Source organism: Zychaea mexicana (genome assembly GCF_025766255.1).
Source record: "Zychaea mexicana strain RSA 1403 chromosome Unknown BDB00scaffold_82, whole genome shotgun sequence".
Classification (NCBI taxonomy): domain Eukaryota; kingdom Fungi; phylum Mucoromycota; class Mucoromycetes; order Mucorales; family Lichtheimiaceae; genus Zychaea; species Zychaea mexicana.
The window spans coordinates 88,030-112,513 of NW_026516745.1; the positions used below are offsets into that span (position 1 = coordinate 88,030).

Sequence of the window (24,484 nt, forward strand, 5' to 3'; positions counted from 1 at the left end):
TAATTGCTTCTATGGCTCCTTCTGGCGGTGCCTCCGGCTCTTGTTCTTGTTCTTCCTCTCCACTCCCATCTTCTGAATTCGCAGCGTTTGTGTTTATAGAATTGTTCTCCACCCATTCTTCTGCCACCTGAATGCCGAGCTCTTGGTAGAGAGTAGTCTCCATCAGCTCACGAAGAGCTTCGTAGACGAGTTGTGGGCGAACGTTACCATCAGCGTAATTGCACCTGTATTGTAAACGTCTAGCCAGCTGTACGTGTACGTTCTCCACGTGAAATATATTTGCATCTTGTATTGGTCGAGGTAACGAGGTCACTGTTGTTTGTACAGATACAGGGATGTTTACAATAGCACCTTTTGATCAATATTGCCCGTGGATACCCATGACCAGCCAAATTGTCTGGAAAACATGGCGCGGTGCGACGAGCCTCTCTTCCAACCTTGTTAACTGCGACAAGGAATCAGGTACGTTGGGTAGACGTAGGCCGTTCGCAAGACATAGCTTTGGTCGTGTCTTTTTCTTTGAGATATGCGACTTGCAGGTTGCACAAAAGAGCGAGGATGCAGCGTCCTGATTCACCGCAAACACATCGCGGATTATGTCTTCCGGAACACGAGCCGCGACCATAGCTTCTCTTGTTAAGGTAGCCATCGACGTTCGAAAGAATAACCCTCCGCAACACTCGCAAATTTTGTCGGGGCCATCAGCGATTCGGTTGCGGTAGGTGGCACTTACAGATTGCCAAGAGAGCCTTGACTGCTGACGTCTGGTTCTTGTGCGAGCCTGATATATGACGTAGTGACATAAATGTATGAAGCACAGCGAGTTATGGATTGGATATGATACATACCTGCTCTATGGTGTGATACTCGACATCCTCCCTTGCTTCCTGTCGTGCCTCACGATCACGTTCCTGAATATATAACGGTAAGGGTCATTTAAACGTCAATGATGGTACGGCTGATATGGTATTCAACTATGGGTTGGATATAGGAATGGTAGGTGCATACCCATTCAGCGTCACGATACTCGGTATTCTCTCTTGCTTGCTGTCGTGCCTCACGATCACGTTCCTGAATATATAACATAAGGTTCATTTAAACGTCAATGATGGTACAGCTGATATGGTATTCAACAATGGGTTGGATATAGGAATGGTAGGTGCATACCCGTTCAGCGTCACGATACTCGGTATTTCTCTTGCTTGCTGTGTGCCGCACGATCACGTTCCTGGATTGTACTATAGTAAGAAACTCAAGTTATTATGCAGGAATACAGAGTGGTGCATACCCGTTCGACATCCCGGCTATTTTCATCTTCTCGTGCACGACGATGACGATCGCGATCTACTACTCGTCTTTCCCCCACTTTGGCTTGGGTTCTGGCAGCTCTTGCACGGCGCTGGCGCTCAGCAGCAGATGCACGGTTCTGTGAGCAGTATTTCGAGGACGAGCCATTTATAGCGGTTTGTTTTGTTTTCTTGGTAATACGATAAACGTGTATTTCAATATGGATGCACACAACTATGCAAACTAATTGACACGCAAGTTCATTGTTTTGTCAATGCAATACACGTCACTAATCCAGCTTGACCTATTGCAGTGTTCCATTGCTGCGCATTAATAAAAACTCGGATACTGCATACAAGTAGAAAAAACACTGTCAAACTTTTGACAGGACGCGAACTTTACGCCTCACTTTGTTCAAAACAGTTGAATCAGGCAACACTTTAAAGCCATTGCAACTCTTCCTGTTACAATCAACCTTTTTAAATTCAAATCAGGCCGACGGTAGCATATATCTTCTAGAAAAAATACGTGTCGAATAACCTGTAGTTCTCTCTCCTGCAGCACTTTTTGCATCGTTCCTTTCGTTTTTTTCGCTACATCCCCATTGCAATAATGAGTACCAGAATCGCTGTTAATAAATTTTATTTTGATCTTGAAGTCCACTCTTCTTTAACTAGAATCCATCATAAGTACAACAATTTATAAAGCTATGAGGACTTTATCTCTGGTAGTAAAATACAACCATACACCATATAGTGTTGTCATGGCAACGAAAAGCGTGACAGACAGACAGACAGACGGCCCAAGTGATTTCAGAAGGCGATTTCATACTCCGTATAGAACGCCTAAAAAGTACAAGGATCCATAAGGAACAACCACTGGCCTTATAAAACATTTGTTGAAGCACGGTATCACTAAGGACACGCCCGTTGATGCACCACCAAAAGATAATACACTCCACACTTACTTGGGAGGCAGCACCACGCCGCATTTCCAACAGTTTGATCCAGAGGTCTTCCGCAGGATGCTGTGTTTGTTCATTGTGTCTGCTGCATTGCCATTCATGATTGTCAAAAATCCCTACTTCCAGCGATTGTTGAACCTCATGCAATCAGCCCCAAGTCTCACCCACGTCAAACTTCCAAGAGGCAGTACTGCCTCCCATGATTTGCTTACCATGTACCAGGTTCAGTGAAGCCGTATTGATGTCATCCTGCAAGCTCAGCCGTGCCTCTCATACACTGTCGATGCTTGGACAAGTGAATGGAAGGTTCCGTTTCTTGGTATCACTGCCCACTGGATCGATGACGACTGGAACCAACAATCCATTGCCTTAGGTCTCCAGCTTCTCTCCGGCCCTCACACTGGTGCCAACATGGCGGGGGCGTTCCTGAAAGTTTTGAACGATTGGAACCTCGTGTCCAAGCCGCTCTTTCTGACTACCGACAATACATCCAATATGACGATAATGGCCACAGAGATTGAACTTGCTGTTGGACACGATGTCTTTGATGCCGAAGAGAATCGTATCCCCTGCATCACGCATATAATCAATTTGGCGGTGCAAGCGATCCTCCACAAAGGTTTAGAAGTAGAAGCGTACGACAATGCAGAGCAAGCCTTGGACAGTGACAACCAAGAAATAACTACAACCATCAATGCAGGTAAATAAGCAAAAAAAAGCAATATCCACCCATCAACATGTGTATAGTAATTAAGCTTAATTTACCTTAGGCATAACGTTGCGTAAGCTTCGCAAAGGGATTGTTGCCATCAGAGCGTCTCCACAAAGACTGGATCATTATCATAGCTCGTTCAAGGTCGTTGCCCACCAGCATCCAACTACCGACGATAACGACGAAGCCATAGATCAGGACGAGATTGAAGATCGCCGTGAGCTAGTATTGGACGTTCGCACTCGTTGGAATTCTACATATGCCATGCTCCAAAGAGCTCTTACAGTCAAGCATGCATACAATACGACGTGCCGGAATCTTGAGGCCCTTCAAGGATACTTCTTGACAGATGACGAATGGACATGTCTGGAGAAGGTGGCCGAGTTACTCTATGAGTTCGCCTGAATGACCCCATTGCTGTCTGGCGCTAGCTACGCAACTATGAATCTGGTCATTCTTGCTTACAACCATTTGCTTGAAAAGCTCGAACTATACATAGATAAATAGGAGGATGTAGGTTATAACTCTATATATGCGTATTTCCATCGAACACTATTTATCACATACTTACACAACTACTTCTTTATATGTTAGACGTGGCCTGGGCTGGTGCACGCAACACAATGCGGTTAGGAAAAGCTCAAAGGGTACAACTGCAAGGCTCAAGGCCACTCTTTTGCTGTTGCTACTGTACTGCCATGGACCCTCAATTAAAATACGAGTGGTGGGAAGACGAGAACTGGGGAGAGTATCGCGAGGAGGCTATTGAGATGGTGCAGAAGACATGGCAAACATACAAGCCATCAAGAACGCAAGAACCTTCCCCATCAAACCCAGATGCGTTGATCAAGAAGAGGAGATCGAACACGGACCAGCTGGAAAGATATGTTTCCACAGATACAGTAATCGACGAGTCCGACGGTGAGTATACTTCGATCGTTTTGGAGTTTTGGCAGAGGGACGTGAACAGTGGCCAAGAGTTGAGGCAAATGGCATGCCAATATTTGGCGATTCCAGCCTCATCAACAGGATCTGAATGGCTTCTCTCCCGTGCCAAGCAATACATCCCAAGTGAACGGAATTAGCTTGGGTATAGCAAACTGGAAGCAAGTGTGCTGCTCGACTCGTGGTCCAAGTATTTTGGTGAAAGTTAAGAAGGAGTTACTGTTCGCCGTTTCTACGTTGTATTAGAGAAAACAAACAGCAGTTCTACAATTCTTCGTACTAACCCTCCCTTTTTTACTTCCCTTTCCCTTGACCTATGGTCACCTACAAAAATGATTCCACTTCCCTTCCCTCCCTTTTTTTCATTATTTCAAAGCCCAGCTAGTGTCATTGCCCCATTGATCGTTCAACTTCTTTATTACTTTCTTCCAGTAGCCATGCCCTGGTTGCTTTTTCTTCTTCCCTATCCTCTTCTTTTTTTCTGATGTTCACTACTGCTAAATTAAATAAATGCCACCTTGTACCATCTAAAGCTCACTTTTCAGTAATTTGTGTTCAAAACTTAACTCTATACTCAGATTTCGGATTTGATCCGGATTTATACGAAACGGATTCGGATCCCATATTTACAATGCGGATCCATTCCGGATTGCAAAAAAACTGATCCGTTTTATACGAAATGATTCGGAATCGCTCGATCCGTTTCGAATCCGTTAATGACGACCCCTATTCCATCCCCACCCTTTTCTCTCCTTTTCCCTCTTTCCTTTTCTTGCTTTCGTTTTTTGTTTTCTTAACCTCCATCTGAACTTCTTTTCCTTAAAAAACATTGCTTTATTCTTCTCCTTACTCTTCTTCTTCATCACTTTCTTCTACTTCCTGTTCTTCTTGCTGTTGTTGTTGTTGTTGCTGCTCACTAACAATGCGGGCCAAAATCCGAGCCTTCATAGCTGTGAAGTAGGCACAGGCGACGTCGTCCATGCCATCTATGGGAGTCGCCATGATCTCTTGGTCAGCTATTTGAGCGAGAGCAGCAGATCGTTCTCGTGAGAGAGCAAGCTGCTCTCGCTCAATAGCCAACGGCTCGGCACACATCTTCTCCCATTGGTTATTGTCGGTGGCCTGGCGCTTAGCCTGTTTGTGGCCAATCAGCCGGCTATGGCCATCGTCGTCATCGTCAACGTCGTCGTTTTCCTCGCCATCACTGCCATTGGTAGTGGCGGCAGCAGGTTTTCTTCTTCTTCTTATACTTCTTTCGGTCTGGCTGTGCCACTTCTCTGCATACCGGAGAACCTTCCAGCAGTGTTCCAGTTTGAAGCCACTGCTGCTGTGCTTCTGCTGGTACAGGCTCTTGGCTGCTGCAATTAGGGTTCCACACAGCTCAGTTCGGTTCGGTTCTTGAAGGGAACCGAACCGAACCGACTAGGGTGTTCTGCTATTACTTGTCTAGCTGTTAGTTGTTTATTGATTTTGTTATAGTTAATAAGCCTGTCCTAAACGGTATAGCCATTAATGGCCGATACAAGTTTAATCAGAATCATCACTATATTCATCTTCACTTTCATTTTCATGTGTATATATCTGACTATATTCAATGATTAACTTCTGCATTTGCTCTTGACACATTTGCATAATATCATCCCTATTTGTTTCTTTTGCTTTTATTAAATCAATATAATATCTAAAGTATGAATTGAAAAACCTTTTATACTTATATTTTTCCTTTTCAAGTTTTAAAATAAGTTCATCAATAAAACTACAATCATAAGTATCATTTGATTTATCCATACAGGGCTTACATGCAATTATATACATATATTCACCCTCGCCTGATTCACATTCATCGTTATCAGAATCACCCTATGAGGCATCTGCACCAGAGGTGTTTTCTAACATTGCTTCGGAAATATGAGGATTTGAGGATTGCTGAGAATTTGAATTTTCGGCAACTATTTCTTTTGGAGGTAATGTATCAGGATTTTCATAGTAATTCTCATATTTATGTAATTTTTCCTTTAGTTTTATATTTTCCTTTAATGTTTTCTCTTTACTTTTTTAACAGAAATAATATCTCTTTCATTATTCGCTTTACTTAAATTATTTTTAGATGAGTCTTTTTGTTTTTTTGATGCTTTACGTTTTATTAATAATTTATTCTTATTAATATTATAATTTATATCATATTTTTCATAAATTGTTTCTTCAGTAAATTCTTTAATGTTTATATTATTATTATTTAGAAATATACTTAATGTATCAAGAACGATTTTGTCATTGTTGAATGTGATTATGTTGTTCATGTTTAATATTATGAAGTATTATTTCTATATAATAAAAAAAATTCAATTTTTATTTTTTTAAAATTTTTAAATATATGCATGCCAAGACATACATAATATAATTTTATGAAAATTATTTTGGTTACACCAACTTATTGTGGCTATTTGTCCAACTAGTACCAATAAATCAGAGCATAATCATTATAACCTCACCCGGTCCCCTAGAACTGACGAGAACCGTAGAACCGAGAATCGAACCGGAGAACCGACCCCATCATGTATATAAAAAAGGCGAAATTCAGTATCTTTAAATAAAAGCTGATGTGTGTGTTCAAATATTGCGGTATACTTGAATACTATTGTAAAAAAGAATAGTTTATCATTGTACATTGAACAGCGATCTCAAAATGAATGAGAGAAACAGAATGTAAACATTTTTTATACAATGTGTATCATTGCATCGTTAGAAGATTAAAGCACAGTTTTTACAAAAAAAAGTGGAGCTTATAGTAGTTAGAGCGACGTAGTATTACTAGTATCATACAATATGTTATCGTAATATGGAGGAATTAAGCCGCAACCGGCAGTACACACAGCTACTATGTCTCTATGCATGTATAGTGTCTCATAAAAGGCAAAGTGTCAATGGGTAAGATAATTCTGTTATAGGCCCCAGGATGCGTAATCTCAGACAGAATGCACAAACTTGATAAAAGTGACCGAGAAGCCATGCTACATCTAGTACAAAATACTTATTCTGCCCCAAATTTAACTTTGAAAGTCAGTTGGGAGAGAGTGTGAAGACAGTTGAAAAAAAAACATTAAAGTGTACTTGTCATCTTGTTTCATTAGAGAATTGTATATTTCAACCATATGAAAGGTAAGTAAAGAGAGAACGGGAGAGGCAAGATCTTACTACTACAATAAGAAAAACAAAAATGGAGGTGAAAAAGGAAGTTGTAAAGAAGCAATAATAACAAACCAAGTTTATTTCTTATCTGAAAAGTGGTTTGTTTTTTACCTCCATTTTTGTTTTTCTTATTGTAGTAATAAGATCTTGCCTCTCCCGTTCTCTCTTTACTTACCTTTCATATAGTTGAAATATACAATTCTCTAATGAAACAAGATGACAAGTACACTTTAATGTTTTTTTTCAACTGTCTTTATACTCTCTCGCAACTGACTTTCAAAGTTAAATTTGGGGCAGAATAAGTACTTTGCATCTAGTAAAGTAGTACGTCATGGAGAAAAAGGCATTGTGGGTAGCAAAGTAGAGGAACAAGTGATAATGCGTGTCATGGGCGGAGAAAGCAAGCTGCCGTCAGAAGAAGTGTTTTTTTCTCTTCTCTTCTTTACTATTTTTCCCTCCCTTCTGCTTTTGTAGGTTTTGTTAAGTTTTCAAATAAAGTATGGCTTGCAAATACACTACTTCTTGGTCTTTTCGGAATAACATTGCTCTTAACTTCCATTATAGCCTACTTTATACTAATTACCAAAATCGCTAAATGCAATCTTCTGCCTCTCGGTTCTTCGGTTCTACTTCTACAGAACCAGTTCGGTTCTACTTCTACAGAACCGGTTCGGTTCCGGTTCGGTTCTTGACAGGAACTGTACCGTATTTTCTCGGTTTCGGTTCGGTTCGGTTCTGGTTCTACGGTTCTGATATGGATCCTTAGCTGCAATCTTCAGGTAAAATAAGATTATATTGATAGTAAGGAGATGTTTTCTTTATTTAGCATTACATACAATAAAAACAGAAACACTTCAAGAGTACTAGTTACTATAAATTTACCTAGTCATCTGGGGTCGTGCCACTGGTATTTACTCTTTCGATTTGAGCCAAGCAAGCACAGAACTTTGAAACTTTGGGGTGAATGACACCCCAGCGGTTCATCAACGCGCCAGTATTGTTGGCATCCTAGTGGCGAGACCCGAATTCAGAGTGGATTCAATCCCATAGATGCGAGGCAGTCTGGTTGCTCCCGTCGATAGGATCGACCAAGATGTTGAGCCATGAGGCACACAAATCTTCGTCCTTGTCTTCCATCCAGTTACAACCACAGGTGGTAGGGACGGGAAGTAGAGTTAATAGTGGTGGTTGGTAAGGAGGAGGAGGAGGCTTCCGAAGATGAGGGAAGGGACTCACAAGGGGTATTGTTGTTGTTGTTGCTCATTTTATATAGGAAAAAAAGATTGACGGAAGGAACAGAAAGATCACAAGAAAATTTTTTAGCAAGTCTATCAAAGTCTGTCAACTTTGACAGATAATGTGTCTGATAATAGCTATCCTTTAATTTCGCTAGTTATTTTAGCGAGTCTGCTGGAGTGTCAACTAGCTATAATTTTCTGTTAAATTTAGCAAAATCGGTGATTTAGCGAGTCCGCTGGACTTGCTCTTACCTTGTTACATATACTACAATTAGTTCAGCACTAATAACCTTCATATTTATGAAGGAATAAAGAACTTGTATGGCTGACATGCTTTTGATTTTTTTCTCCAAGTCCTTTACCCAGTGATGGTCCCTTACTGACTTTAAAAAAAATTGAAAATGGGGGGGGGGAGGTGCCAACCTAATTCTTATTTTAGGGGCGGAATAAGGATATTGTAAAACAATGATATGAGTATATAGCAACGAGACAAATCAAGGTGCGGTTTGAGTATAGATATAAGGGGCTTACGAACGTTTCTGTTTCAGCATGATATTGTGATGCCAGCATTATAGAAAAACACAACAGAAACCCCTTTGAATAATATGATATAAAAGTATACAATTGGATGATGATAAAGAATAACTATGAAGTAATCAATGATGTAATAGTTGACTGTACGACAAAAGGAAAAGTAGCTGTAGTAAGCAAGAAGTATATCAAAGAAGGGGAATGTAATCCAAAAAGGAAGTATGTGTTCTACGACAATATAACAAAAATATATATAATGGCAAAAAACAATTTATACTATATTTAGTAGTTTAATGTTCCCCCACCGGGAATTGAACCCGGGCCACCGGTGTGAGAGACCGGGATCCTAGCCACTAGACCATAGAGGAGAGACATCTGTCGAGCATCGCGCGCGGCGAAAACCACCTCTTTTTATACTTTTCTTCAATCTGCACCCCCAAAAACTCGTCCTTTTTTCCGATCACCCCCCAAAAATTACGACCTCGAACTCGCCTCGCGTAACACCCGAGGCAACCGCCAATATTCCCACCTCACCACGTACAACAGCCGTGCCTGCATCACCCACAGCACCAGAATCGGCCATACGCCTCACATCGGCTTTGCCTATTAGAGCAAAACGGCGTGCTTCACAGCGGGCAACCCATATCCCCTCCCCTATCAAGAAGACCCCTTCCCCTATAGAAGGAAATTCACAGCAAAAACGGCAAAAACGCCGCACCACCCCTTCACCTACTACAACAGAGATTGCCACCCCCAACACCATCAATTCCGCGGATATGTTTATCAACGGCCAAGAGGTATCACCATACCCCCAGTCCGAATGTACCTGCAGCAACAGCCCCCTCACCGAACGCAGCACCGCTGCCCTTCAGCAACACTAAAAGTAAACTATGTAGCATTAGTAGTGATGGAGGAATGTTTCTAAATATGAAAAATATATAATACTGCGTAGGATTGGGCAAATAACATAGTTGAAAAGTGGGTTATTTGCTATAGTATTTTTAAAAATAACACAGCAAATAACCCAGTGGGTTATTCGACATCTGAAAGTGAGATTCTAGGGAATACACTAGGTTATTCGCGTAATGCAAGTAGGAGCAGCATAATACCCCCATGCCCTAATTCTTTGTATGCAGATGATAGTACTATATATTACATTGCAGAACAGTCTGGGTACTCCCTATATCTATTTGATCAGCTATAATGTGCATCGATTTATAGTGACGAAAAAAAAGGGATGATGGTAAAAGCAACAAATAGAAACCGATTTAATTTTTGGTTTTAGAATAGCAGTAATGAATAGTAAATAAATCTCATTATAGCAATAAAGGATTTTATTGATGTTATATATACAGGATTTTTCATCTCCTAGCGGACGTTTGAACTTTTATTTAGGCAGAAGGGATTTAATTTTAGGCAGAGTGGACATGAATGTTATTCTGAGTAGACATGAATGAAAGTTAATCTGGACATGAATAATAATTGATCTGGACATGAATGAAAATCGAGCTGGACATGAATGAAAATCGAGCTGGACATGAATGAAAATCGATCTAGACATGAATGAAAATCGAGCTGGACATGAATATAAATTGACCTGGACATGAATAAAGATCGTTCTGGACATGAATATAAAACGATCTGGACATGAATATAAATTGACCTGGACATGAATATAAATCGATCTGGACATGAGTAAAATCAATCTGGACAAAATAAAAATCAATCTGTACATGAATGAAAATCGTTCTGGACAAGAATAAGAATCAATCTAAACATGAATAATAGACAACCTGAATATAATAACAGTCAACCTGGACATAGTTTTAGTCAACTAAGACATAATAAAAGTTGAAGTAGATAATATATTAAGTGTAGCAGAGCAGAATATTTGAGTACTTAAGATTTTCAATTCAAGTCAAGACATAATAGAAGTTAAGCAGTACAAAGCCAATGTCAAGATATAGTACTATGGCTGGTTCACTCGTGACAAAAAGCTTGTAGGCTAATGTACAGGAAATGGCAAGGGTGCGTCAGAGACTCACTGTATGCATAAGCCTATTTTGCTGCTGTGGGAACAGGGCCTGAGCGTTTCCCCTTCTTTCATTTTACCCGGGTTGAGTTTGAAACAGATTGGAGGCTGGTGGCTGAGGTAGGTGGAAAGTGTGGGGTTTGTTAGCAGCAGCAGGGATCTTTTTTTTTTCTCATTAGCATTCGCCATGGCAAATCAACAGCTGCGACGCACACTTGTAAATGGCTCCTACTCTCTTCACGATGAACAAAAAACAAGGAAAACAAAACGGCGCAATCCACGGATTTATTGAAAAACGAAATGAAGGTAACTGTTTTCTTAAGAAAAGCATGGGCTCAAGATTTGTAAGGAGTAGACCGCCGTTACTGCTGCTTAAAAAAAACGCTGGGTAAGTGAACAAGGGAAGGGAAAGGTAATCGGTTGTGCTTGAGGTATAGCTTTAGTGGAGATATGCCCATTCAGAATTACTGCTTCTTTCTCTTTTTCTATGTATATACTTATGCACCATCTTGTACCATTTCAACGTCAAACTTACGTGCGTAATACAACATCGTTCTCTACCTGCACAAACGATTCGTACTCACAACAAGAACGACGCAACAATCTTCTTCTCCATTACTTAAACACAATCATATACAACATGACGCTGATCCGCCATTGGCTTGCAAAACATACAGCCTGACGTATTCACCTTTCACTATCATGTACGCCCATATTACACGATGACGACTATGACGCCGGTCTTTTGTTTTAATACTTGTACGCTCAAGCACATCATCATCGTAATGACGGTCATCTCTTTCTTTGCTGTTTGTATACACATCAACGCGATGATAATTATATTCTTATGATGCATACACACCACCACAACTATAATCCTCCTCTGCAATTCGCTGTACTCGCACACACACGATGGCAACGACGATTACCTTTCTTTTTGCATATGCCAACACAACATTGCCGGTCTTGATGGATAAGGTAGTTATATATGCTGACGGGTGGAATGTAGGGTTATATTATTGTTACTGTAGATGTTATGGTTGGGATAAAATAATAAAAGTAAAAGATCATACATTATGTAGTCATTATGTTTCAGTTGTTTGCATGAACGGGTGTGAGATGGGATTGTATGTTATTACAAGTGCTTCACGGATATAGCTCTGAGCGGTGTTGATAATATGGCAGGGACAAAGAAGAAAAGGCGTTTGTTTTTATGAAGGAGGAAATTTCTTTGCTATTACAACAGCAACTTTATTTGTTGTTAATAACAACAACTATGAACAACCGACAAGTTACTACGCTTGACGACATTCGCTACGCTCTCTCTCACTCGACTGTACGTGGAGTTCTTGCACTCATTCCAAATGAAATCGTGTGCGTTCCTGCTGCTCGATGGCAGATCTTCAAGGATCGCATCTCGGAATTGTGTGGCTACAAATGGGTTCACAAACGCGAGACCGTGCATGGCACCAGACGCTCTGCCACGCAATATCAATAATTACAATAACCATCCTTCACCACGAAACAACATCCTTCGCACTTGTATAACTCTTATGGAACCTTCTTCATTGTCTTTCTTATATAACGGTCAACATACTTTATTTTCATCCAATCCACAGCAACACAAAAGGAAAGAAACCCGTCAGTTATCCTTCCTGCTATCTACAGCTCATTTATCCATAAAGACCGGCGATGTTAACGTTGGTATATGCAAAAGGTAAAAAGTATTCGCGTCAGGCTGTATGTTTTGTAAGCCAATGGCGGATCAGCGTCATGTTGTATATGATTGTGTTTGAGTAATGGAGAAGAAGATTGTTGCGTCGTTCTTGTTGTGAGTACGAATCGTTTGTGCAGGTAGAGGACGATGTTGTATTACGCACGTACGTTTGACGTTGGATTGGTGCAAGATGGTGCATCACGTATATACAGAGAAAAAGAGAAAGAAGCAGTAATTCTGAATGGGCATATGTCCACTTAAGCTATACCCCAAGCACAACCGATAACCTTTTCCTTCCCTTGTTCACTTACCCAGCGTTTTTTTTAAGCAGCAGTAACGGCGGTCTACTCCTTACAAATCTTGAGCCCATGCTTTTCTTAAGAAAACAGTTACCTTCATTTCGTTTTTCAATAAATCCGTGGATTGCGCCGTTTTGTTTTCCTTGTTTTTTGTTCATCGTGAAGAGAGTAGGAGCCATTTACAAGTGTGCGTCGCAGCTGTTGATTTGCCATGGCGAATGCTAATGAGAAAAAAAAAAGATCCCTGCTGCTGCTAACAAACCCCACACTTTCCACCTACCTCAGCCACCAGCCTCCAATCTGTTTCAAACTCAACCCGGGTAAAATGAAAGAAGGGGAAACGCTCAGGCCCTGTTCCCACAGCAGCAAAATAGGCTTATGCATACAGTGAGTCTCTGACGCACCCTTGCCATTTCCTGTACATTAGCCTACAAGCTTTTTGTCACGAGTGAACCAGCCATAGTACTATATCTTGACATTGGCTTTGTACTGCTTAACTTCTATTATGTCTTGACTTGAATTGAAAATCTTAAGTACTCAAATATTCTGCTCTGCTACACTTAATATATTATCTACTTCAACTTTTATTATGTCTTAGTTGACTAAAACTATGTCCAGGTTGACTGTTATTATGTTCAGGTTGTCTATTATTCATGTTTAGATTGATTCTTATTCTTGTCCAGAACGATTTTCATTCATGTACAGATTGATTTTTATTTTGTCCAGATTGATTTTACTTATGTCCAGATCGATTTATATTCATGTCCAGGTCAATTTATATTCATGTCCAGATCGTTTTATATTCATGTCCAGAACGATCTTTATTCATGTCCAGGTCAATTTATATTCATGTCCAGCTCGATTTTCATTCATGTCTAGATCGATTTTCATTCATGTCCAGCTCGATTTTCATTCATGTCCAGCTCGATTTTCATTCATGTCCAGATCAATTATTATTCATGTCCAGATTAACTTTCATTCATGTCTACTCAGAATAACATTCATGTCCACTCTGCCTAAAATTAAATCCCTTCTGCCTAAATAAAAGTTCAAACGTCCGCTAGGAGATGAAAAATCCTGTATCTTTGATAGTGACAGTAGCAGTGATAATAGCTAATACTAAGTCTATGGCTAATGCTATAGTATGGAGGGAACTATAGCGGTGGGGACGGATCCAATAAGAGGAGGAAGCTTATGGATGTAAATGGCCAGGGCTAGATTGAAAGATATAGATTTGAAAGCGGATATGGAATGAGAAACGTATAGGAGTTAATAAATTTAGCATCAATATATAATGTAACGTTTCTCAATGGTAAAATTGTACAAAGCATACCTATAAGCTAAACACCGCGGTAAAGGGAACTACAAGAGCAACAAAAAGTAAGTTTGACGATGATCCCATAAAGTAGTTACACACTCCAACACACTCCAGTGCTACTAACCCAAATTATGGCACACTATAGAATGGGGTATAACAGCTAGCAGAGAAAACAAACAGACGTGAAGATGAGTAGGTTGAACAGGAAGTAAAGAAAAAGAGAAAACGAATTGAATTGGAAAGTAGAAAGCTTACTTTTTCACCTTCAGGACTTATAACATACTGCTGCTCTTGACTAAAGCATAAAGGAAAGAAAGAAACAGTTACGTGAAGATGAAAAAATAATCAAAAAGCAACAGCGACTCAAAAGTTAGCAGGGGAGAAAAAATAAGAAATACTTACTTAAGAAGAGACTATATGTTTGTTGAGTGCAGAAGAGAAATGGAAAGAAAGAGGGAAAAAGAGGAACAACCACAAAACCTACTTTATATACCTGCTATCTGTGCTTTTTACAATCTGATCAACATACACACTACTAGGATATAAGGTCGACTCAGTCCCACTTTTTATGCTTCTTATCTGTTTTCCGTAATCTGTCTAAAATGTAAAGCCTAAAGAGATCAAAGCCATATACAATGAGACTTTTTCTAAGATTGACCTACCTGTAACCTTGTTATTAGATGTCTTCCACTAACAACAACAACACCATCAGCGCGATCGCCCAGCGACGCCAGCAACATGCAGCAGCAATAGAGGTCGCTGGCCTTCGTGATAACGTCGTGCAGTTGTAAGACATGTGTGCGACGTTGGAAGCCAAACATCTGGCAACATGCCGTCAACTGGACGGTATTACAGCTATGCTTAGGCACAGTAGAACCAGCAGTAGCAGCATGTTGTTGCCTCGACGACATCTCATGTGTCTAAGGGCGAAGTGGAAAAAGTGCTTGTAAGTCAATTGATATTCTTGTAATACACTTCTTTGTAGCTGTCACTTAGATGACTAATCGAATTTCTTATGATAATAAGATTTCTATTAAAATTAAGAAATCTATTAATCATTAAGATATTAAAATATAAAAAAATAAATCTTATTTTTTATTATTTTATTCGATTTGTTAAAATCGAATCGATAGTCTGATTCCTAATGCTGGGGGGGTCTGATAAAAAATCTTTGATTTTTTTGAAGAGGTCTTGACTTTGATGAAATCAATCCTAAATAACTGGTAGGTTGTTATTTAGACTTAATTGAGAATCTAAAAGATTCTAATAAGTCTTTTTAAAAGTAGTCAATACGTACCAGAGGCACATCCATTAACGCCATCGTGCGTTTCCCCCAGGTACTGAACTCAAGTATGATGAGACCTTCCATTCTTGTCATAACGAACAGGTAACTACAACCATCATAGCATGTTGCCTAGGTGCTATGGATAGCTGTCCTCTGGACCAGAAGCAGTTACAAGAGAAGGTCCACCAGTACTTCCGCAGCCAGAAGAAGGAGGCGAGCAGCAGCAATGACAGGCTTAAGCTCCAGAAGAAAGGTTTTGGGTGTGTTTTGCGAGTCAGTACTTATTACTTTTGTGTTGCAAAAAGATTTGTTGGTTATTTTGATTGAGTCACTTAAATTCATCGGTTGAGCAGAAGCTGCAGGCTCGAAAAGTTGCGAACGCCACGCATCAAGCGACTTTGGGATTGCGATGGCCCAATGGCGAGCGTCTCCTAGTTCACGAGTGCATGTCGCCCAAAATTTCTGACAACGAAACAGTAGGAGAGCCGAAGGTTTTGTGTGTTGCTATCCCTAGCAACCATAACTAGCAAGTAACAAGTTTTTCAAATTCATATTAGGGCAAGTGGGTTTTTATAAGAATATAATTAAACGGACTATGATACTTTAAGGTCGTCGAATATCTGTGTGAGCTGGATAAGCTTATTGCGTTGTTGAAGAAGAGAAAAGCCAGAGATGATTTGGTACCACACTGACAAGTAGTCGACGAATCGGTTGTCGTCAGCAGCAAAACGATAGATACATTACCTGACTAGGCCAAATAAATTTCTCCTTTTACTTCTCCTTTTTTTCAGCATTTTGCAACAGAGTTTTGCTCCCCATTTTCTTTTCTTTTTTCTGTATATTTCTTATTTTATTTACACGGCTACTCTATGTGCCAACGGAATCACAACAATCTTTGATGTTTCTTGATTTTGTTGAGACTTATATGCAACAATAGCGACCTGCGACAAGATTCGGTCAACTGGCAGTATACAGAGTCGATCGTCAGCTATAAAACTGTTTCTCCACTCCTTGAGGCCTTCAGCCTTGAATCGTTGTATAGATGGTGCTGTCTGATACCAACGTATATACGCAAAATAGTGAACTTTGGGGACGTTGTCTACACGCAGATGATGGTAGAAATAATACTGCACTTCGCCCGTCCAAGCAACAACACCGTCATACTGCAGAAACAGAGCTTGAATATGCGATCCACAAAGGGAACGAGCAGTTGTGGATCAATATGTTTGGCCAAAAATCTAGATAGTGGGGAACTTCTCAATACGAGCTTCGCAGTACGTTCGACCTTCCCTCTGGCTCGATATGCTGTCTACTTGACTGTAGTGTACTTGGTAATGCTCAATAAGCAATTCGTATCGCTGGTCATGCAAAGTAACTTCTGCTCCGTAGGACATAGTTGCAAGTGTGTTGGGTGGCAACTATTCGCTTCCTATGACATCAATGGAAGGTTCCAATGAAAGGTCGGCAAAGGCAATGTGTTGGTGTTTGCAAGAGACAATATCCTTATATTGCCCCGAAAATAAGAACTGGGTCTCCCCCCAAGTTCAAATTTCATTTCAAAGTCAGTTGTGAGTGGCGTTGACTTATATTATTTTTCAAGCTGATTTTTGGTGACTTGCATCTTTGTCATAGCAAACCAACTACTGCGAATCGTATGAGCACATTGGTTGTGCTGTATGGCAACCTTAGCATCAGAAATGCTCTATAGTTCTTTTTTCAAAGAGGCTCAAAAAAAAAGTGCGGCACAAAAAAGGCAGCAAAAAGCGAAAGGTAAGCTATAGCTGAGCACGTTTTCTAGTTTTCCTTTTTTTCTCATTCTGTTTTAACTAATCGTGAGAAATAATATTACTAGGATCGGTTGTAAAGAGATCCAGCAATGTGAATACGATTTCAATTGTTCAAATCAGTGGTGCTAGTAAGGAAACTTGCGTGTATACTATAACCGGTCATTAGGACAGCTGGGTCTTGGTGCCTTTTCCTTTCACTGTGCGGCAACGATTCCCAAAAGCTAACTTGCTTGGTGCAAATTCGATTAACCGATCTGATGACTGCATGCTAATCAAAGTTTGATCGACGAGCAGAATTAATGGAGGAGCAGATGTGTGAGATGGTTCAAAAAAAAGGTAATAAGGAGATCAGGTACGCTCTTTTTGTGTCAGCCTCATAGTAGAACCGTGTTTATTATATTATATATATATGTATGTACATATAGAGAACGAGGACGAAAAATAAATGAGATGGACTATGGCAGCGACCTTGAATGATATACAGTACATATGCTGTTCGGACTGTTTGATATAGAAGGGATGATGGCTTTTGGAAAGGCCTTATATTTGGACGAATATATTATACAGGATGAGGGAGTACTCAAGTGGAAAACAGTGTGCGGATATACGAAATCATCTATCGTGAGTGTAGTAAACATGCTATGTTTTACATCTGACAAGCAACGTTCGCCAAAGCATGGCTATTATGAAGCCTACAGCAATGCAGTCATAAGAGAGTACTTCAATTAAAAGTACACATATAAAGGGTTTGTGCACCATTGTAAAGAATGATCATATCAAAGTGAAAGTGTACTTTGAGGTCATGTTACATAGTTGCTGTTACCATGCTCGTTTTAGAAAGTTTTTTGTGTTACAAGAACAAATGTTTGTGCCTGAATTTTGTTTACCGATCTCGTTAACTCTTCTGATTTTACTCCATTCCATTGCAATTTCGAAATGAGCAACCCTCTTGTTAACAACGCCACCACCGACAACAATACTGTTGAAGCTTCGAGCCCTGTACTGATCCCATTTAGTACTTTCAACATGCGTCCAACTATGTGTGTATATGATGAAGACGAAGAGCAACACAAATATAAACGTGTGATTGCACGTCAACCGCATGAAACAGGAGAGTGCTGGGTCTATAAAGATACTTATGACCCAGAATCGAAGAAGGCTGCTGGTACATATTAGTAAATGAATGTAGACTATCCGTTTTCATATTTAAAGCTGACCGTACATTTCTAAAGCCAGAAATAAGGAGCAACAGCTGCAAAACAATACTGATGAAGGGCCAGCTGTAAAACGAAACAAGCCTTCTAAAAAGCTCTTCACGGTCCGCTACCAATGCCATCGTAGGGACCGCCCTTTGAAGCATAATGGTGTAGAGTAAGAGGGTCTTTCAGATGACGACTCAGACGACGGCATACAGCGTCGACCTATCCAGAAAAGATCCAAGCAAACTGGCTGCAAGGCAAAGCTCTATGTCGTTCGCTATACTGCAGAACCTGATGCTGTTCGTTTCGAGTATATCGGCTCTCATACTGGCCATACACCTGGTACCACAGAAGATGTCCAGTATCTTCCTTCTTCGGACGAACTCAAGAAGCTGATCCTCGATGAATTACGCAAAGGCTACTACGTCCGAGAAATTCGCAACTATCTCCAGCATGAATTTGGTCATTTGGATCTTAATCGTCGTGATGCCTATGTCAACACTGTTGATGTATATAATGTATACTATAAATTTCGACAGGAGCAGTCCACAAAGATGCTGATGACTTTGTTTCTGTTCAACGATGGCTCAATGCTTTCCATACCAATGGCTATCATGTATGGACAGGTATCGATAGCAGTGGTGCACAGCTTCTTTCTGCCTACCAGTTCTCCTTTGGCTTCATTGCTCCCTGGCAGAAGGAGCTGCTACTGGGTAGAGCTGGAAAGTTCATCTCATTAGATGCTACGCATGATGTATGCCAATACTCTGAAGGTGTATTATATACAATGGTGGTTCATCATCCTGTTGCTGGCTGTGGTGTTCCAGTTGCATATCTCTTAACTGATGACAAGTCATCGACTCCCCTCCGTGGTTGGTTCTCCTCTTTGGCCTCTCTTGGCTTACAACCACAGCGTATCACCATTGACCGCGACCTTGCAGAGGATAATGCCATTACAGCTGTTTGGCCTGGTTATTACAGCTGTTTGGCCTGGTTGCACAATCCAGCATTGCCTTTGGCATGTTATGCGAGCGTGGAATAAGAACATACAAGAAAAGGTCACTGGAGAAAGGGCCAAGAAGAATGTCCGCGAACGGCTGCGTACTCTCATATACGCACAAAACCAAGAGCAATTCCATTCCTTGTTGCAAGAGGTTCTTAGCTACCTTCGCCGAAACCACGCCCTCTTTGCCACGTACTTCCGCCAGTATTGGATCGATGCACTCAATGGTAAAGCAGTTGAACGTTGGGCAACTTGCTATCAGCCACATATATACACGAATATGCAGACGAACAACTATGTTGAGAGTTGACACAACCAACTCAAAACCATTTATCTCAAGCGTAAGCGAGTTCACTGCCTTGATATAGTCCTACAACTCCTTGCATCTGATGTTGCAATGGATATCAAGTATGAAGTAAGGCGCCTTACTGCAAATGTTGGGCGGATGAGTGCTAAAGAGCATGAGCTTCGTAAAGAAGAGATCAAGGCAGAAAAGATTACTCGTGCACAGTTGCCACTTATGGTTTACGTTTTGTCTCCAGGCGTATACACAGTAGCATCATTTACAGGCAACGGTTTCACTTATAATGTACTAAGTTTTCATGTATATTCTATAAACGTTGTGACATTGTTCACTGACAACTTTTATAATGTAGGTAACTGCCGATAACAGATAGATTGTCACTTGCACCTACCCAAAGTTTGACCGTACATTGTTCCCATGCAAGCATGTGTTTTTGGTAGAACAACGGACGGAAAAAGAAGTGACGGTGCGCCCTTCCCTTGCTACTCAAGAGGCTTGGGCACAAGTAGCAGACGCAGCAGTAGCACCATCATTACCCTTGTCTGAACAAAATCCACCTGAGCAAGGACGAAAAGATCAGCTTGAAGAGATTGCTATTGAACTGCATCGTGAGACAACCAATCTAAAACGTCTTATATACAAATCTATGGTGCGCAATGGCGAAACGGATTCCATTGATGCGGCTATAGCCAAATTACGAAACACAATTGAAGATGTATCAACCATCTGAAATACTCTTAACAGATCTCTTTCCCTTCCTCCTAATTCTAATTTCCAACGCCAAAACCATTGATCTTGTTTTACATACATTCTTTCCTATTTTTAAGACTGATCATACTATATAAATAACCAAGAACCACCTATAGATAACTAATCAAAAAGTCTGCTCAAAATTACACAAAATAATGCCCATCCAAGTACTCTCTTATGACTGCATCGCTGTAGGCTTCATAATAGCCATGCTTTGGCGAACGTTGCTTGTCAGATGTAAAACATAGCATGTTTACTACACTCACGATAGATGATTTCGTATATCCGCACACTGTTTTCCACTTGAGTACTCCCTCATCCTGTATAATATATTCATCCAAATACAAGGCCTTTGCAAAAGCCATCATCCCTTCTATATCAAATAGTCCGAACAGCATATGTACTGTATATCAATTAAGGTCGCTGCCATAGTCCATCTCATTTATTTTTCGTCCTCGTTCTCTATATGTACATATATATATATATAATATAATAAACACGGTTCTACTATGAGGCTGACACAAAAAGAGCGTACCTGATCTCCTTATTACCTTTTCTTTGAACCATCTCACACATCTGCTCCTCCATTAAATCTGCTCGTCGATCAAACTTTGATTAGCATGCAGTCATCAGATCGGTTAATCGAATTTGCACCAAGCAAGTTAGCTTTTGGGAATCGTTGCCGCACAGTGGAAGGAAAAGGCACCAAGACCCAGCTGTCCTAATGACCGGTTATAGTATACACGCAAGTTTCCTTACTAGCACCACTGATTTGAACAATTGAAATCGTATTCACATTGCTGGATCTCTTTACAACCGATCCTAGTAATATTATTTCTCAAGATTAGTTAAAACAGAATGAGAAAAAAAAGAAAACTAGAAAACGCGCTCAGCTATAGCTTACCTTTCGCTTTTTGCTGCCTTTTTTGTGCCGCACTTTTTTTTTTAAGCCTCTTTGAAAAAAGAACTATAGAGCATTTCTGATGCCAAGGTTGCCATGTAGCACAACCAATGTGCTCATACGATTTGCAGTAGTTGGTTTGCCATGACAAAGATGCAAGTCGCCAAAAATCAGCTTGAAAAATAATATAAGTCAACGCCACTCACAACTGACTTTGAAATGAAATTTGAACTTGGGGGGAGACCCAGTTCTTATTTTCGGGGCAATATAAGGATATTGCCTTGGCACCTTGTAATTAGTCGAGCAGTTCTTCTGTGCGAGGTAGTAGGTAAACATCCTTGATCGTTGTTGAGTTCAATGCACGGTAGTCCGTAACCATTCATAAGCTTCCATCCTTCTTAGCAACAAATAGTACCGGGGCGCCATAGGGTGACTTGCTTGGCTCGATCCATCCTTTGGCGATTAACTCGTCAAGTTGCTTCTTGAGTTCACCCAATTCGTGACTAGAGAGCCGGTAAAGCTTCTGTGCTGGGATCTTAGCATCAGGTTCCATTGGAATAGTATGATCGACGTGTCTTTGTGGTAGTAGTCCTGAGGGCAATTCCGCAGGGAACACATCAGCGTACGAGTCAACTAGCTTGTAGAGCATTAGAGCTATACATTTCAGCTCCTTGAGCTGCCTTCCTTGTATCCATTCCCTCATCCTTGCAATCTGTTAGTACAAGTGCATATAGTTCGAGTTCGTTCCATCGGCATAAGTGGTTAAATTGTCGGCGCGAGATAAATTGTACTTCTGGGGTTTTTTGATGGGGTCCAATATGTCCTTGAGCCAGGATCTCCTCCCCCGCCACAATAACCTTATGTGATCGCCAATCAATCTAGGGTTCTTCATCGAAGTGCCATGGCTTGCCTAAGATAAGGTCGTGCTTAGAGCTCTTGATGCCGGTATAAGCCCGGATGTTCCGCGAAGAACTTGGGCCTAGAGTGATCTTCAGGTCTGCAAAGTAGGTGGATGTTGCCTGAGATGCATTGCCAAATGTGATCGACCCAGTATCTGGTTTAAGCAAATCTTGGAGGCCATGCTTATTGATGAAGTCCAAGGAGACAAAATTGTGGGTAGCACCAGAATCAAGCAAAAAACAACAGGGATAAGATTGACAATGTCCGGTAATTCTTATTGTTTGATGGCGATGATCACTACTCTGTTCGCTATTTGTGCCTTGTGCTGAATTGTCCTCGAGCCTTGTACAGTTGTTAGGACTCTTGTCAGGATCCTTGCCAGGGTTTATATCTTGTTTGTCAGCACGACCTGGCAGTGTGTTACGTACTAACAAATTTAGTTTTTTGGGTGGGACATGGAGCGAAGATGGCACTCCTTCTTGATATGTTCCTTGGAGCCACAGTATTGGCAACGACCTTCCTTACGAGCTTGCTCCCAGGTAAGCTTAGTGGGAATCCGTTCAGTCTGGTCCACATCCATGGGGTCATTCTTGAATGTTCGAGAGCGGTCCTTGAAATGGCGGGAGCCAAAATGCTTCTTGAACTTCTTACCAGGTGAGCTATTCTTGTGTGACGTGTGGTGTTGGCTACCTTGGGTACTGAAACTGGCATTGTCATAGTTCTCAGCAAGCTTCATTGCCTTGCGAAGAGTCTTGGGTTCCTCGAGTTCGACATACTTCTTGGTTTGGCTCTTGAGACTATTGACAAAACGGCTGAGCGCTTCCGCCTCACTCACGTCAGTGCACTCAACAAATGCAGCTTGGAATGCCGAGTTATACTTGGTCACGCTACCAACTTGGCGACAGGACTCGAGTCGTTGGCGATTGGTCTTATAGACATTCAATGGTAAGAATCGTTCGCGAATCGCCTTCTTGAATTTATGCCATGTTTTAGGGGCCTGGTCTGCTTGTCTTAACATACGCCACCATAGGGTCGCATCATCTACCATTTGACTTGTTGCGATAGCGACACACATATTCTTCTTGATGTTGGCCTTGGTAAAATACTCCTCGAGGTTGAATAGCCAGGATTCGATCTTGTAGGGGCTACCTGAGTACTTTTCTTCTGGTGGCTTGAACTTGTAAGGGCTGCATGAGTGTGAGTGGGATCCTTGCTTGCAGTCACCCTCACCAGCGGAGTCTTCGTCTGAGGACTTGTTCACCTGTTTCATCCCTGGGTCCGAGGCATCATCATCAGATGATGAAGATGAGTCCTTATCGGAGTCAGAAGGATCATCATATGCCTGTGTAGATCGGGTGCCCTGACCGTGGGATCTGTGCGCCTTTTTTCCTATGGGGTTCTCATGCTGCGCCTTGTCCGACATTACTTGTGTCACCTTTTCTTGGTTTGCCGTGATCTCTTGTAACTTGCTTACTACATGCGACATAGTAGACGACAAGGTCGTTACTTGTTCTTGAATCTTGTCCTAGGCAACATAGACCTTATGCATTTCTGATGGGAGTTGAGTATTGAGCTGGTCCCAGAGGTGGTGTACTTCTTGCAGGGCTAGTGCCGCTGTGTCACCTATGTGGCGGGGCTCGGCACCTGGATCCGTGGGTATAGGTACTTCTTGTGCTTCGTTCATAATACTTGTATTCAATGAGGGAACTTGTCCTACTTCCTTTAGGTTTTCCGTATTGCCAGGAGCTACTTCGTGGTCCAGAACTTCTTGCTCTATGGCTTCACTTGCGTCGAAATACCTGCTCCTAGTCGAAGTTGACTGTGTCGGCTTAGGGCTAATAATCTGTTTACTGGTACTTGCTTGACTAGAAGAGTCTACTCCAGTATGTGGGTCTTGCACTCTCTTCTCTTGGTTCTGAGATGCAAATTTCTCTAATAGCTGGTCTGCTGGTGTTGATAGAAAGCTTGACCAGAATTGCTTTATTTCTTGACGTTGTTCTTGTTCGTTCAGCTTGCCTTGTCCTTGCACGTGCTCTTGCTGACTTGCTTATAACTTGTTGACTGTTGATTGATGAATCGAAACTTCCGCTACCAAGTGTTATAGACTAGGGCCTTGTCTATAG

At 41.1% G+C, this 24,484-nt stretch overlaps 2 protein-coding genes and 1 non-coding gene across 3 annotated transcripts; 1 reads left to right on the plus strand and 2 right to left on the minus strand.

Annotated features, from left to right (window-relative positions):
• Nucleotides 1-260: 260 nt before the first annotated feature.
• BDB00DRAFT_601547 (uncharacterized protein) lies at nt 261-820 on the minus strand. Its single transcript, XM_053117990.1, has one exon. The coding sequence runs from the start codon at nt 647-649 to the stop codon at nt 359-361; it is 291 nt and encodes a 96-aa protein (XP_052975989.1). The 5' UTR covers nt 650-820; the 3' UTR covers nt 261-358.
• A 6,663-nt stretch (nt 821-7,483) lies between these two features.
• BDB00DRAFT_841644 (uncharacterized protein) lies at nt 7,484-7,872 on the plus strand (the record flags this gene model as incomplete). The annotated part of the gene is given in 3 exon segments (XM_053124839.1): nt 7,484-7,515; nt 7,527-7,648; nt 7,756-7,872. Coding segments are annotated over 3 exon segments (188 nt in total), but the record flags the coding sequence as incomplete, so codon positions are not given.
• A 1,290-nt stretch (nt 7,873-9,162) lies between these two features.
• On the minus strand, nt 9,163-9,234 carry BDB00DRAFT_t92. The gene has a single exon. It is a non-coding gene; the product is annotated as a tRNA-Glu (tRNA).
• Nucleotides 9,235-24,484: the final 15,250 nt, after the last annotated feature.

Coding starts and splice junctions, on each gene's coding strand:
- BDB00DRAFT_601547 (XM_053117990.1), bottom strand. CDS start 649: ATGGCTACCTTAACAAGAGAAGCTATGGTCGCGGCTCGTGTTCCGGAA.